Consider the following 12,967-nt stretch of genomic DNA (forward strand, 5'->3'; position numbering starts at 1 on the left):
AGCTCCTGTGCGCATGTCACTCGAAGAAAATTGGAACTCGATGTAAATCTTGTACGAATTTGTTACTTTTTTAATACATGATGTAAAGATTTTCTACTTGGTGTGTTTATTACGTACTTTCATCTCGTGAGGTAAATTAAGTGCATCTATATGCTGTACGATTGGAAAGTAACGTTGAACTTTCCCATATCTCCTTGTTCTTTTTTTTTGAACTAATCCCATATCCCCTTGTTCAAAAAGTACGAAACCAAATTGAGCTTGGCACCACTAACCAAATGTTTAAGGCCCTTTTTTTTTTATTTTTACACGAGGTATCCTAACCTTTCAGCTGACACTAAAGGCTGTCTCTTGTGAAGTCTTGCACTTTCCATGCAACTTCAAATAAATGATAGGTCAATAATTTATCTACAATATCCATCATCCCTAAACCTGCAAATCAAGATTGCGAGAAAAGTATCAAAAAAGTTTTAAATCTTTTATTGATGTCGATTTAATTCTAATTATTTTGGCCTAGTGTCACTTAATCATTCTGACTAATTTTGACTAGATATTGCTAATATGAATGTTGATCGGCTTACGTGGTATGGTCAGCACTAAGGAGGATAATTTTAATAATATTTTAATATTTTTTGAATTTTAATTTTTTTCTCTTTTATGTTTTTTTTCCCTTCCTCGAGGCAGCCGAGTTTCAATGATTGGCCGGAGGAAGAGGAAGGAAAAAAAGGAAAGAGAAAGAAAGAAAAAAAAGAAAAGAAAAGAAAAAATATGAATAAAACAATTCAAAAAATATTAAAATTATATTAAATGTCATTTACGTCAACATAGGTTGTGTCACGTAGTTCACCTTAGTGATTTTTAGACAAAATTTGGCCTGTAGACTCAATTGATAAAATGAAAAAAAGACTTAAGGCTCAATTAATACAATTAAAAAATTTATGATCAAATTAATAAAAGTGTGATAGACAATCTTTTTAAAAGTTATCATTTGTTTCGTTTGACGTGAGAAATTTTTGTGGGGACTGAACATGCTACGAATTTGCCCAAAAAGACGATAAAGACATGCTGAAATCGAAGCCTCGCACAGAAACGAAGTAAGACTCCATGATATGAATCTCACAAGCCAAGTCTATCTCACAACACCCTCTCTGGCGTTGATAATTGATTACTGCCTCTCTTAATTAATGCTAATTCATCCGATTAATTTGATGTACCCATCAGGACAGATTATCGGGCAAGTCGATGAATCCACCACCCCCAAATTTGTTGTACGATCCAAAACATTAGGACTATAAATTTGATTTTCAATCTTAGGATTCTGTGTGCTCCCTTCCCAAACTGATTCACTTAGCTCTTCTCCTTCACTCCTGACATTGCTAGCGAAGTCATGGGATCGTTTAGAAACCAATATTTCATTCTGGTGCTTTTGGTCTTCCTTTTGGGGGCTTGGGCTCATCAAGCCGCCGGTCGCACCCTCCAGCGAGACGATCCCATGTACGAGATGCATGGGCAATGGATGGCCCGTTACGGGCGTGTGTACAAGGATGTGGAAGAGAAGCAAAGCCGTTTCGAGATATTTAAGGTGAATGTACGAGGTATCGAGTTGTTCAATCAGGCAAACGACAAGCCTTACAAGCTCGGCGTCAATCAGTTCGTTGACCTCACGATTGAAGAATTCAAGGCAAGGAACCGATTCGAGTCACACATGTGCTCCACCGAGGTCGCTTCTTTCAAGTACGAAAACATCACCGCGGTGCCTTCTAGCATGGACTGGAGAGAAAAAGGAGCCGTGACACCAGTCAAGAACCAAGGCCAATGTGGTAAGTTGATGGAGATTAGTTCATGAGTTGCCTTCACCAATCTATTCGAACTTCTTAGAGCGAGGATGTTGTTGAAACCCCAAATGTTGTCGTGGTATTTTCTCCACGAATGTCTGTTGTTCTCATTTGAGAGTCCTGTTTCCGTTGCAAAAATGTAGGATGTTGCTGGGCTTTTTCAGCCGTGGCAGCTGTGGAAGGAATCAATGAAATAACCACGGGTAAGTTGATTTCTCTCTCCGAGCAAGAGTTGATCGACTGCGACGTCGGTGGCCAGGACCAGGGATGCGAAGGTGGCTGGATGAATGGCGCATTCCAATTTGTCGAGAAGCATGGCCTCACAACAGAGACGTACTATCCTTACAAGGGCACGGACGGCAAATGCAATGTTGAAGGTGCCGTGATCATAAAGGGCTATGAAGACGTCCCCGCCAACAGTGAGGAGGCATTGCTAAAGGCAGTTGCTAACCAGCCAGTTTCCGTGGCTGTCGATGCCGGAGGATTTGAGTTCCAATTCTACTCGAGCGGCGTGTTTACTGGCGCTTGTGGGACTGAGTTGGACCATGGTGTTACCGCCGTTGGATATGGGACAAGCGATGATGGCACCAAATTTTGGCTGGTGAAGAACACGTGGGGCGAGGAATGGGGCGAGGAAGGATACATAAGGATGCAGAGAGATGTCAGTGCTAAGGAAGGCCTCTGCGGCATCGCGATGAAGGCCTCTTATCCTACCGCGTAGATTATAATGAGCCACCTATCCGTGTGTACTGTAAATATGGTGAAGCTTTTCAGTTCAAGGCCTTGTTTTTCACTTCTGCTTGACATGCTGCAGATATATACATCTGTATGTATTAGTTGTGTGTTTTTAAGAAGAGATGTTTGAACTTCCGACTTGAAAAATCTTCTTGGTGAAGAAACTTAGGATGAAATTCAACTGGGTACGGCTTCATAACGCGAACAAGAAAAACTTGCGATGTACATCTATCCCGATACATTATCGAGAATGATTTAAAGCTGTCATGTCAAATTACATAAAATGTAAAACGATTCCTTCCGCATGCAACAATTTAGTAACCAGCGTGCAATGAAGGATTGAAGAGGAGCATGTGAGAATTCATGAAATCTTTACTCCGAAGAACAGACCCTCCCTTTCAAAGAATCAGTGTTCAAAATGGCTTTGTTTGTGTTTTGACTTGTGCCTTTAATAAACCTGAAAGCTGCCGAATCTTCCGGCAAACAATTACCTGGAAAATCATTGATTTTTAGGTTGAAAAATTACCACGAAAGTCTTAAGCCTATTGTATTAGTACCAATTAAGTTTTAAACCATGTTGGGTCTCAAAACTTTTCACTTTTCAGCCATGGCTCAGGACAAACTTCACATCCTGCTCCAACCACCTCATTTACTGTAATCCGATTGCTGTGGAGTCAGCAGATAAAGAGCTTAAAACAAGCACTAGATTCTCGGATAGATCATGCATCTCCCCACATGCAAGATCCAAACTACATCCCCTTTTCCAAGATCCGCTCACCCTCTATCTAGCTCATCGAATTTTGAAAAAAGATTAAAAAAGAAACAGATGGCAGATGTCCAGTTGGCATCAAGGTCGCCATGTTGGTGGTCGGGCCGTGACTGACATTAAGCTCTGACGTGAGAGGCAAGACGGAGATCTCTCACCAACCTTTGTCACGCTGATCTTCCTTTTAGGAGCTTGGGCCTATCAAGCCTCCTCGTGCCGCGACCTCCGGCACCAACACGATGGTCCCATGTACAGCAGACACCAGAGCAATGGATGGTATGGAAATGGCCGCGTTACAAAGACGGCCAGGAGCGGCAAGGACGTTTCGAGATTTCGAGGAGAGAGCGCAGCGCGCCGATTCATTTAACCGAGCGATCGACAGGCCTTACAAGCTAGGGAGTGAACCGAATGACAGGCCTCACAATGAAAGGGTTTAAGGTCACGAGGAAAGGATTCAAGAAAAACATTTGCAGATCCACAATAGTTCGGACCGTCTTTATTGCTCCCTCAATGCTTGTCAAACGATAATATGCAGGATTTTGTCGGGCGTTTCCAGCCGTCCCTCGCCGCGGACGGGGTAGCAGACATTTCAGCGGGTAAGTTGATTCCTTTGTCTGAGTAGGAGTTGGTCGACTGTGATGTCGGCGGCGCAGGATCAGGGCTGGGAAGGCGGTTGAATGGATGGCGCATTCCAATTCATCGAGAAACACGGTCTTACGGCGGCGAAGCATGGAAAATGCAACATGAAAAACTGAAGCAATCTTGCGCTAACCATCAAGGGCTACGTTAATGTCCCTGCCATTAGACCCGTCAAATGGGTAGGTTGGGTGGGTTTGAGTCGGGTTAAAAATGGTTGACCCATTTGACCCATTTAACCCGTTTTGACTCATATTCATATAGTATAAATCAAGTAATCAATACTCGACCTGACCCATATCCAACACATACCCGACCCGATCCATATTACTAAAACCTATTAATATTATAGAAAAACCCACATCTACTATATGTTGATTGGATTAAAACTTTAAATTAAATAAAAATAGTAAATAAAATAAAAAATTTAAAAAACCTATAAATTGAAATATTTATAAAAAGTTAGACCATGCACATGCTTCTCTTGTTTGAAGTGAACATACCATTGAATAATTAAAAATTGTAATATGAAAAATCTTTAACTAAATTTAAGAAAGCTCATTTTTATGATTTTTTTTTTATAAAAAAAGTATTGCTAAGACACTTTTATGCAATACAAATTTAACGGAAATTTTTATAATTTTTTTAAAAATAGATTTTTTAATTATTTTTTAAAATATAATTTTTAATTATTATTTTTATTTTTTCTCTTTTTTCTTTTTTTTCTTCTTCTTCGGCCAGCATCGGCCACGATATGGTGGCGATCGGCCACAGGCGAGATTGAGCTCGCCGGCAAGCAGTAGGGCTCAATCTCGCCGATCTAGTGAGGTCAAGGCCCCGCCTAACGTTGGCAAGCTTGAGTCTTGCTAGTTGTCGACAAGGCCGAGGCTTCACTAGCGTTGGGCAAGGTTTGATCTCACCGATCTGGCGAGGTCATGGCCCTGCCCAACATCGGCAAGCTTGAGCCTTGCTTGGCCTATCGCTCGGTCGTCACCCTGTGGCCATTGGCTAAGGAAGGAAGAAAAAGAAAGAAAAAAAAAGAAAAAAAGAAAAGAAAAGAAAATTGAAATATGAAAAATAATTATAATTTCGATTTTTTTTTATTAAAAAAACATTTTTATAAAGTTAAAGAGGGAAAGATTGTGTGGGGCTTGAGTTGAAAATTTAGAAATGAGTTTTAAGGTTCCAACCCACTTGATATTTTAAATAGGTCGAAAATGGGTCACAATTTTTGACCAATTTAAATTAGACTCACTTCTTTGATCCATTTTTAGTTAGGTTTTTAAAAGCCTTTGAGCCATATACATCCCATATAACTAGAATATGAGTCCAAAATGGGTCAATGACCCATTTTGATACCTCTACCTATAACTCTATTTGGAAACATGGTTATTCTCATGTCTAGTAAGTGCAAGCTTTTAGGACGACAGAGGAGGAAGGATTGACACTGAGACTTAAAAGGACCATAAGTTTCTTAGAGAAAAGGCGCATTTGGAAAAAGTGGGTGCCGATACACAGCCACAGGGATTATGCCACGAAAATCATGCACAAGGGAGTACTATTATTTTTCTTTCAATTTCTACAAGAGTGGAAAAATCACACAGCGCAAGATTTTGCATTCTTTGTCATTGTGCTCATACCAATACCTACTAAAGATTATTGGGACATGTAAAAAACATGAAAATGTTTCAAATTCTATCTTTGTCTAGACATCATCAACAGATATTTTGACGTAGAAGCAATTTTGGGGGAGCTTAGCCTATGGATTGAGTATGGTAGTTAAGAAGTTAGTGTGTTGCGACTTCTTGAAGTGGCTGAGGCGTTCATGTGATCTACGTCCTCAAATAATTTCAAAAGTGTTTCGGAGTCATAGGTAATTTCTCCGTGAATTATTTTATTGGAGTGTAATATAGGACCGTGAATCATTTGAGTGTGTGAGTCATCATAACTCTATAGATCTCTCAATGATTAGTGGATTCTCCATTTGTGACTCTCCAAATGGAGTAAGTATTGACACTTTAACTGAATCACATAAACCATTTGTGTGCTTTTAGAGTTCCCTATTGACTTCTCTAGTAATTTCATTCTCTCGTACTTTTTTGTTTTTTAAATTATAATCTGTTAACTTCCATATATTTCACAACAAAAACATTTCTGGATTCCCATTTATGCAATTCATCTTTGGTTGCTCTTTCTTTCGAAACTACGATTTTGACATGGTGGAGTTAGCAACTCTAATACTCTCTGTGAACTGGTAAATTTCAACTTCTCATTAGCTAGTGGTATTTCAGGGAGCTGCCAGTCCAACAAGGTTGAGTCGTGAGTCGAAAGTGATAAGACACTGGCCGGAGTTCAAGGGAGGCGACTAAAATTCTAGCAATTGCTTTGGAATTATTTGATCGAGAAGATCAATTGGGGGTGATCTGTCATTGAAATGTCCAGGTCAACCAATCGCCACAAAGTGAAGTCAAGAAAAGTAAATTGTGTGGGGCTAACCAAAGGTCGCATCAATGGAAATTATGCAGAGATTGTTGTACATGGCTTTCCAATTAATGAGGAAGTTAGGTTTCCATATTTGACATTTTTTGGCAAATTGACTCTCTCTACTAGGAATCAGCTTTAGTATCGTAAAAATGAACTACCGAGCCTGATGGTGAATCAAAATTATTTTAACTGAAAATATATTGCTATAACATCTCGCTTTACTCATTATTCATAACAGAATGCTACAATATTTCATTTAAACTGTTTCTCGTCGCACGATGGTGACAAATGAAACAAAATAAACTAATATGAGTCCATGTTTAAAAAAATTAATTAGAAATTTGCCACTGTTTGATTAATTTGTACTAGGAAAAGTGCACATGTTTTGCATGTTTGGGAAAAATTGACATTTAGACGATTCTACAAAGTCGCCTTATAAGGAAATATTTGAATTACTAATTAATAAATAGAAGTTATTGACACAATATGAAGAAATTGTAAGCATATACATATACATATATATATATATATGTGTGTGTGTGTGTGTGTATGCTTACAATTTCTTCATATATATACATATAGATAGATATACATACACACAGAGAGCAATATCTTAGGATCTTAACATTTTTTGGTTTTGTTAAGGTTGTTCATAAGAGAGAAAATATCCAAATTTTAAAATTACGATACGCTAGTCAAGAAAAGTAAATTGTGTGGACCAATCAAAGGTTGCATCAGTGGAAATTATGTAAAGATTACACAACTTTCATATATTTAAAACTGAATTATTGTGCCCTAAATTGAATCAAAATTCTTGTAAGTGAGGCATCTGTGTCCAAATTTACTTAAACACCAATATATCATGAGTGCTATACCAATAGATAGCCCTGAGGATTATACCAGTAAATCAAGCACAAGTGATAGCACTTGTATTCAATTTCTACATGAGAAACTATATCACACCAAACAAGATTCCGCAATCTTGTTATCGTGCTCATACCAGTGACCGCTAGAAATTGTTGGAACACTTGAAGAAGATGAGAGAGTTTCAAGTTCAATCTCATTCTCAACATAATCAACCGGCATCTCTGTTGGATACAGAAGTGGTTTTGGGGGAACTTGTAGTTCATTGATCTCTCCTTCTAGCATATTAACAACCCGTCTCATCGATGGTCGATCATTAGGGTTCAGTTGTATGCACCAAAGAGCAACGATTATCATCTTCCTCGTGGCCTCTCTTTCCTCTTCTGTGGCATCTACCATTTGAAGATCCTCTTCTTTGCCGAGTTGATCATAAACCCACAAAGGAAAATAAATTTGACTCGAATCCTCTGCATTTGCATTTACATTTCTCCTTCTACCAGCCATTTCCATCAACATCATCCCGAAACTATAAACATCAGCTTTGTAAGAAATGCCACCAATGTCCTTATAGAATAGCTCGGGCGCCATATATCCCAAGGTTCCTCTTGCTGCGGTCAATGTTACTGTGTCGCGATCAGAGGGGTAAAGTCTTGCGAGGCCAAAGTCAGAAACTTTTGGGGTGAAACTTTGGTCTAGGAGAATATTATGAGGCTTGATGTCAAAGTGTAGAATTTGCATGTCACATCCCCGATGTAGATACTCTATGCCTCTAGCTATGCCAAGAGATATCTCATACATTTTCTTATAATCAAGAGAATCTTCTCCATCCTTATAGACAATGTGCTTATCCAAGGATCCATTCGGCATGAAATCATAGACAAGAGCTTGTTTGGAATAATCAAAACAAAAACCAACAAGTTGCACCACATTAACGTGATGGATCCTTCCAATTGTGGCCACTTCACTTATAAAATCTTGGCCATTAGATTTTGGTTTATTCAAAATCTTAACCGCAATTTCATTGCCACTCCTAAGCATTCCTTTGTACACAGAACCATATCCCCCTTCACCTAACTTGTATTTGAAATTTTTTGTGATCTTCTTGATATCTGAGTAAGAGTACCTTATAGGCAAAAAGTTGTTGTGAACTTGTAGAAATTCTTCGATGTTTGCGTCCATTGCTTGGTGTCTTCTCATCCACTTATAGATTAGAAGTATCAACACACATGGAGCTCCGATTATGAATTTTGCTGCCAGGAAGTGAGCTGCGTACAAAATTGCCTAAAGATTAGCGTAAAGCATATTGTTTTTATTTGTCAGAAAGCACGTGCAAAAAGTGTTTTCTTCACATTTAGCGCGTGAGTGTTTCGCAGATATGAGGAAAAGAGAATCGTCCATACCAAAGATAAAAACGGTATTAGAAACGGTATTCAATGCATCATTTAGCGCCGTACCCCAATAATATCCTTGGACTGAAAGCAAGAGATTCATGAAGACATATAATCAGAATCAGCTAAGCGATGAATGAAAAATATGTACAGGGAAACAAGTATTGTTATCCGAGTTAACTAAAAATTACGTATGAATTAACAACATTCGAAGCAAAGATGTATTAACCGAAAAAAAAAAAAAAAAAGAGCAAAGATGTATTAAGGATAATAACTAATGTTACATTTGCTTACTATATCCGACAATCAATAGTAGTAAATATTCAAAACATCCTATCTCATATTTAATATGTTCTTTGAACCTAAAGATTTCATCTAGTGAATTTTCTGGCACCATCGAGACCTAAAATATGGTAACTCAACAGGTTTTACTTTCAAGAGATTCTTATTTTTTTACACAATTTTGGTTATGAGAATTTAGAACTTTTTGTGACTATACTTGATTACCTTACGAGGTAGGATTAACGTATCCTGGCCTTCGCAAGGGAGCACACCACTAACTTTTGGTGGGCTTTTACTCACCATTTTGGGAACTTTTGATATAAGAAAAAGATAAGGTACTTTGAGCTAATATAGAAACTTTTGGAAGGAACTAAATACAATTTTCTTATATTCTGTAAAAATCCAGATGTTCAATGTTGACTTAGCACGAACTTAGTTTTTATTTGTTGAAAAGCACAAAATTAATGTGACATTTTTGGAAATCATTTTCCACGAAAATGACAATATATTTCGATGTTTGGTTGAAATCTAAAAATGAAATGGAAAATATTTTTCATTAGTTGGTACAGAAAATATGATATTTCTCCTTGCACTGCTTTTGATAATTTTTTTTTTTTTTTTGATAATTTTTGTTAATTTTTCTCTTTAAAAAAATTCAAAATTTTAATTATTTTATATTTTTCATTTATTTTTTTTAAAATTCTTTTTCTCTTCCTCTTCCTCAAGTGAGGAACGAGCTCATCGGCTTTGGCAATGCTCGAGCATCACCAATCTACGAGGCCTGAGCCTTGCCGCCCTCTAGCAAAGCTCAAGTGTCACTCATCTAGCGACACTCGAGCTTGCCTATGGCTAGTTATTGGCCTTCCCTTGGTGGGTGACCAGCTAAAGAAGAAGCAAAAGGAAAAATTAAAACATTTGAATTTTAAAAAGAAATAAAAAAATAAAATAAAAATTAAATAAGTAAAATGAGTGGTGAAAGAAAGAGAAGGGAAAATAGAAGGAAAATGATTTCTTCTCTTCAAAAAATAAAAATCATTTTCCTCACTTTTGAAGGTGTTTTTTTCATTGACAGGAAAATGTTTTCCTTAACTTATTATTTTTCATTAACCAAATGCCGGAAAATCCACAATTTTTTTTTTCTTGAAATCTATTTTCCGCAATACAAACAAAGCTTTTTAGTGGTTTCTATACTGCAACTTTCGACTATCTTTTTATTAGCAGGAATAAAACACCACATGACGTGGTTGTTACTGCCATTTTCTCTCGGAGAATGACGATTGTATTTCACAGTGAAACAATTATTTGCATGTCATGTTAATCCCCTCTAGGGCTAATTCTTTTTATTCAGTTTTGCTTATTCAATCATGATGGTCGGGAGTTCTACAAATTTCACTTGCATATGTTACTTTGATTTTCATGCCAATCAATCCCAGTCCGTCGCTTTAAGGCGCAAGAGCTATAGCTAGAGCCATATATTAGCATATTGCCAGAGTAAAGAACCTCAATTGGAAAGGTATACTTACAGGGTAACTCGAAGGGACGGTAGATTGTGCATTTCATCATTTTTGTCCCTAGGTATCGGAAGCCTAAGAAGCAAAACTCGTATGCTTTCTCCCGGAGAGGCGAGTAGCTGATATTAAACCCGTCGGCCATCGCATTGTGGATGTCGTTGTAGGAGATTGTGCGATTCTCCGGATACCGTGAATAATCATGTGCTGCATATATTGACGTGGTTATGGTGCAAAAATCCTCAATATGCGATGCCAGTGCGAAGATGACGGCATATGAATGATACCCTTCTGTAACTATACATGGTTCGGTGCTGATATATGAATTAGATCTCACTTGCTTCGAGCAAGACGCAATGGTCACGCCGGTTTCATCAAGGTGCCACCATTGACTGTCTTCATCACTGAAATTAGAGCGCGTTAACGGGTGTAGAGGAAGGGAGGAACAGTCGCCCTTTCGCAGCCCGAAATCCACCACTTTGATATTCCCATAATAAGGATCAATACTATCGGGGTATATCGATTTCACATGATACCGACCGTTGAATAAATATAGTACCGTGCGGTTATCTTCACATGCTAACTCGTATCTCGAATCACCGCAACCTTTCGGGTCATCTTTCAATCGAAAGGGATAGCGTATGTTATCGACCTCGCCGCATGAAGAGGCACACCGGTGGTTGTTCCTGGCATAACAACTAATCCCAGCTTGTATTATGAGAAGGAGGAGTAGTAGGAAGGGCTTCATTTGGTACCTGAGCTGATAGAACTTGTGCAATGCAGAAAGCTTTTTGTTTGGCTTTGGTTATTTGGTGCGGAGGAACGACGGAAAAGGGGATACAATTAGAGACACGTACCGGGATTGAATTGGAAGACTGGGAGTCAGGTCTTTTTAAAAGCCCAAGTCAAGCAAATGACCCGGTCAAAGCCGCCCAAAGTCAAGAAATCAAAGCTTCGTACGTAATGGAACGTATGTGGCTTGGTTTGATAATGCGGATAAATGTCATATCGACGGAATTATGTAAATTTCGCTGGAGGGCCCACGTAGTTGTTGGTTGAGATAATTTTGGTCTATATACTCTATAAATCATAAATTATTTATTTATTTATTTATTAAAATTGTTATTTTTTATTTGATCATACAATCCTTTTCTCTTACCACTATTATGATTGGTGGATTTTAAAAATGGACATAAGTTAATTTAACATATAAAATGATGTTCACAACTTGTAATCCACTATTCACAAGAGTGGTTGGATAAAAAAAAATTTCAACCGAGGATGAATGAAAAAATAGACCTAATTACAATTATACATTTTCAAAGATATACGTGAAGTATTGAAATATACGTAAAAATCACAATAGGCCACTGAAAATTATGCGTGCTGAAAATTTCATTTTCAAAGTGGGTTAGTTTTCTTGGAAAACTTAAGTAATGTCACCACCGAAGAAGGTAGATATTTGTTCTTGGCACTACACATGCATTTCATGATGTTTCAAGGAAATTCTCACTAGAAGAGACTTCTCTTTTTCTTCTACGTAACATTCGGTCAACGTCGTATACCAAGAAAGTCTCATTATTGCTACTTGATGGAAATGCTTTGTCAATCCTACAAATTTAATTTGCAAATTAAAAAGACCAATGGCTTTGCTCCTGCCAAAAGCATGATTTCTGGGTGTTCTTGATTTGCTTAAATATAGAATTAAGTTTCAAAATTATATAATTAAATCCTAAAAATTATTATATTGGTGTGATTGACAATTTTCGTTAATTCCATCAAATTTGGGTGATGAAGATCTTGACAAGACACTTTTCTATATACTGAATGTTAAAAAATAAAAAAAGCCAAAAAATTAAGAGGGGGAAGGGGGACTCTCGCATGACAATGGGCGACAACTGCTCAATCATATCCATTACTGCGAGCAGGCAAAGAAGCCTCGCCCAGATCAGGGCATGAATTGATCGACCCTAGCAAGGTTGTCGAGAGGGCTAAGCAACCCTTACGTGGATTGCTTTATGGATAGCTTTCACACTAACTAGGAAGAAAACTTGTCCGAATTTCTAAATTTGACTATTTTGGCAAGATAATTACCAAAAACGTCTTAAATTTATTATAATTATGTCAATTCAATCTTAAATTTTTTTGAGTCAATTCGGTCTTAAAATTTTTGTAATTAAATCAATTTAGTTCATTCAGCCAAATTTAGTTGGTCGACACCGATGTAACGATTTTTAATAAAAAAAGAATTTCGAATTTTTTATTAATTTTTCTTTTCTTTTTTTATTTCTTCCTCTCTAGCTTCCTTACCCGGCAGTGGCCAGCAAGGGCTTCGCAGCCCTCACTCACCCTCACCGGCAGCCTCACCCCGGCATTGCCACGGACAAAGGCGGCATCATCCGTGGCGAGGCCATGGCAACTGTCCTTTCGTCCATCTAATCGAAAATCAATTCTTTGTTTAAGAGCCATTGC

General features: G+C 37.8%; 2 protein-coding genes across 2 annotated transcripts; one reads left to right on the top strand and one right to left on the bottom strand.

Annotated features, from left to right (window-relative positions):
- Window positions 1-1,311: 1,311 nt before the first annotated feature.
- Window positions 1,312-2,700, top strand: LOC104424990 (senescence-specific cysteine protease SAG39). Its single transcript, XM_010037546.3, has 2 exons — window positions 1,312-1,817; window positions 1,976-2,700. Exons 1-2 carry the CDS (start codon window positions 1,385-1,387, stop codon window positions 2,551-2,553), a joined length of 1,011 nt encoding a protein of 336 aa, XP_010035848.2. The 5' UTR covers window positions 1,312-1,384; the 3' UTR covers window positions 2,554-2,700.
- Window positions 2,701-7,251: 4,551 nt separating this feature from the next.
- LOC120289753 (rust resistance kinase Lr10-like) lies at window positions 7,252-12,964 on the bottom strand. The gene is made up of 2 exons (XM_039305096.1): window positions 12,806-12,964; window positions 7,252-8,598 (listed from the first exon to the last, which is right to left on the bottom strand). Exons 1-2 carry the CDS (start codon window positions 12,962-12,964, stop codon window positions 7,411-7,413), a joined length of 1,347 nt encoding a protein of 448 aa, XP_039161030.1. The 3' UTR covers window positions 7,252-7,410.
- Between the last annotated feature and the right edge of the window lie 3 nt (window positions 12,965-12,967).

Source organism: Eucalyptus grandis, chromosome 11, assembly GCF_016545825.1.
Source record: "Eucalyptus grandis isolate ANBG69807.140 chromosome 11, ASM1654582v1, whole genome shotgun sequence".
Taxonomy (NCBI): Eukaryota; Viridiplantae; Streptophyta; class Magnoliopsida; order Myrtales; family Myrtaceae; genus Eucalyptus; species Eucalyptus grandis.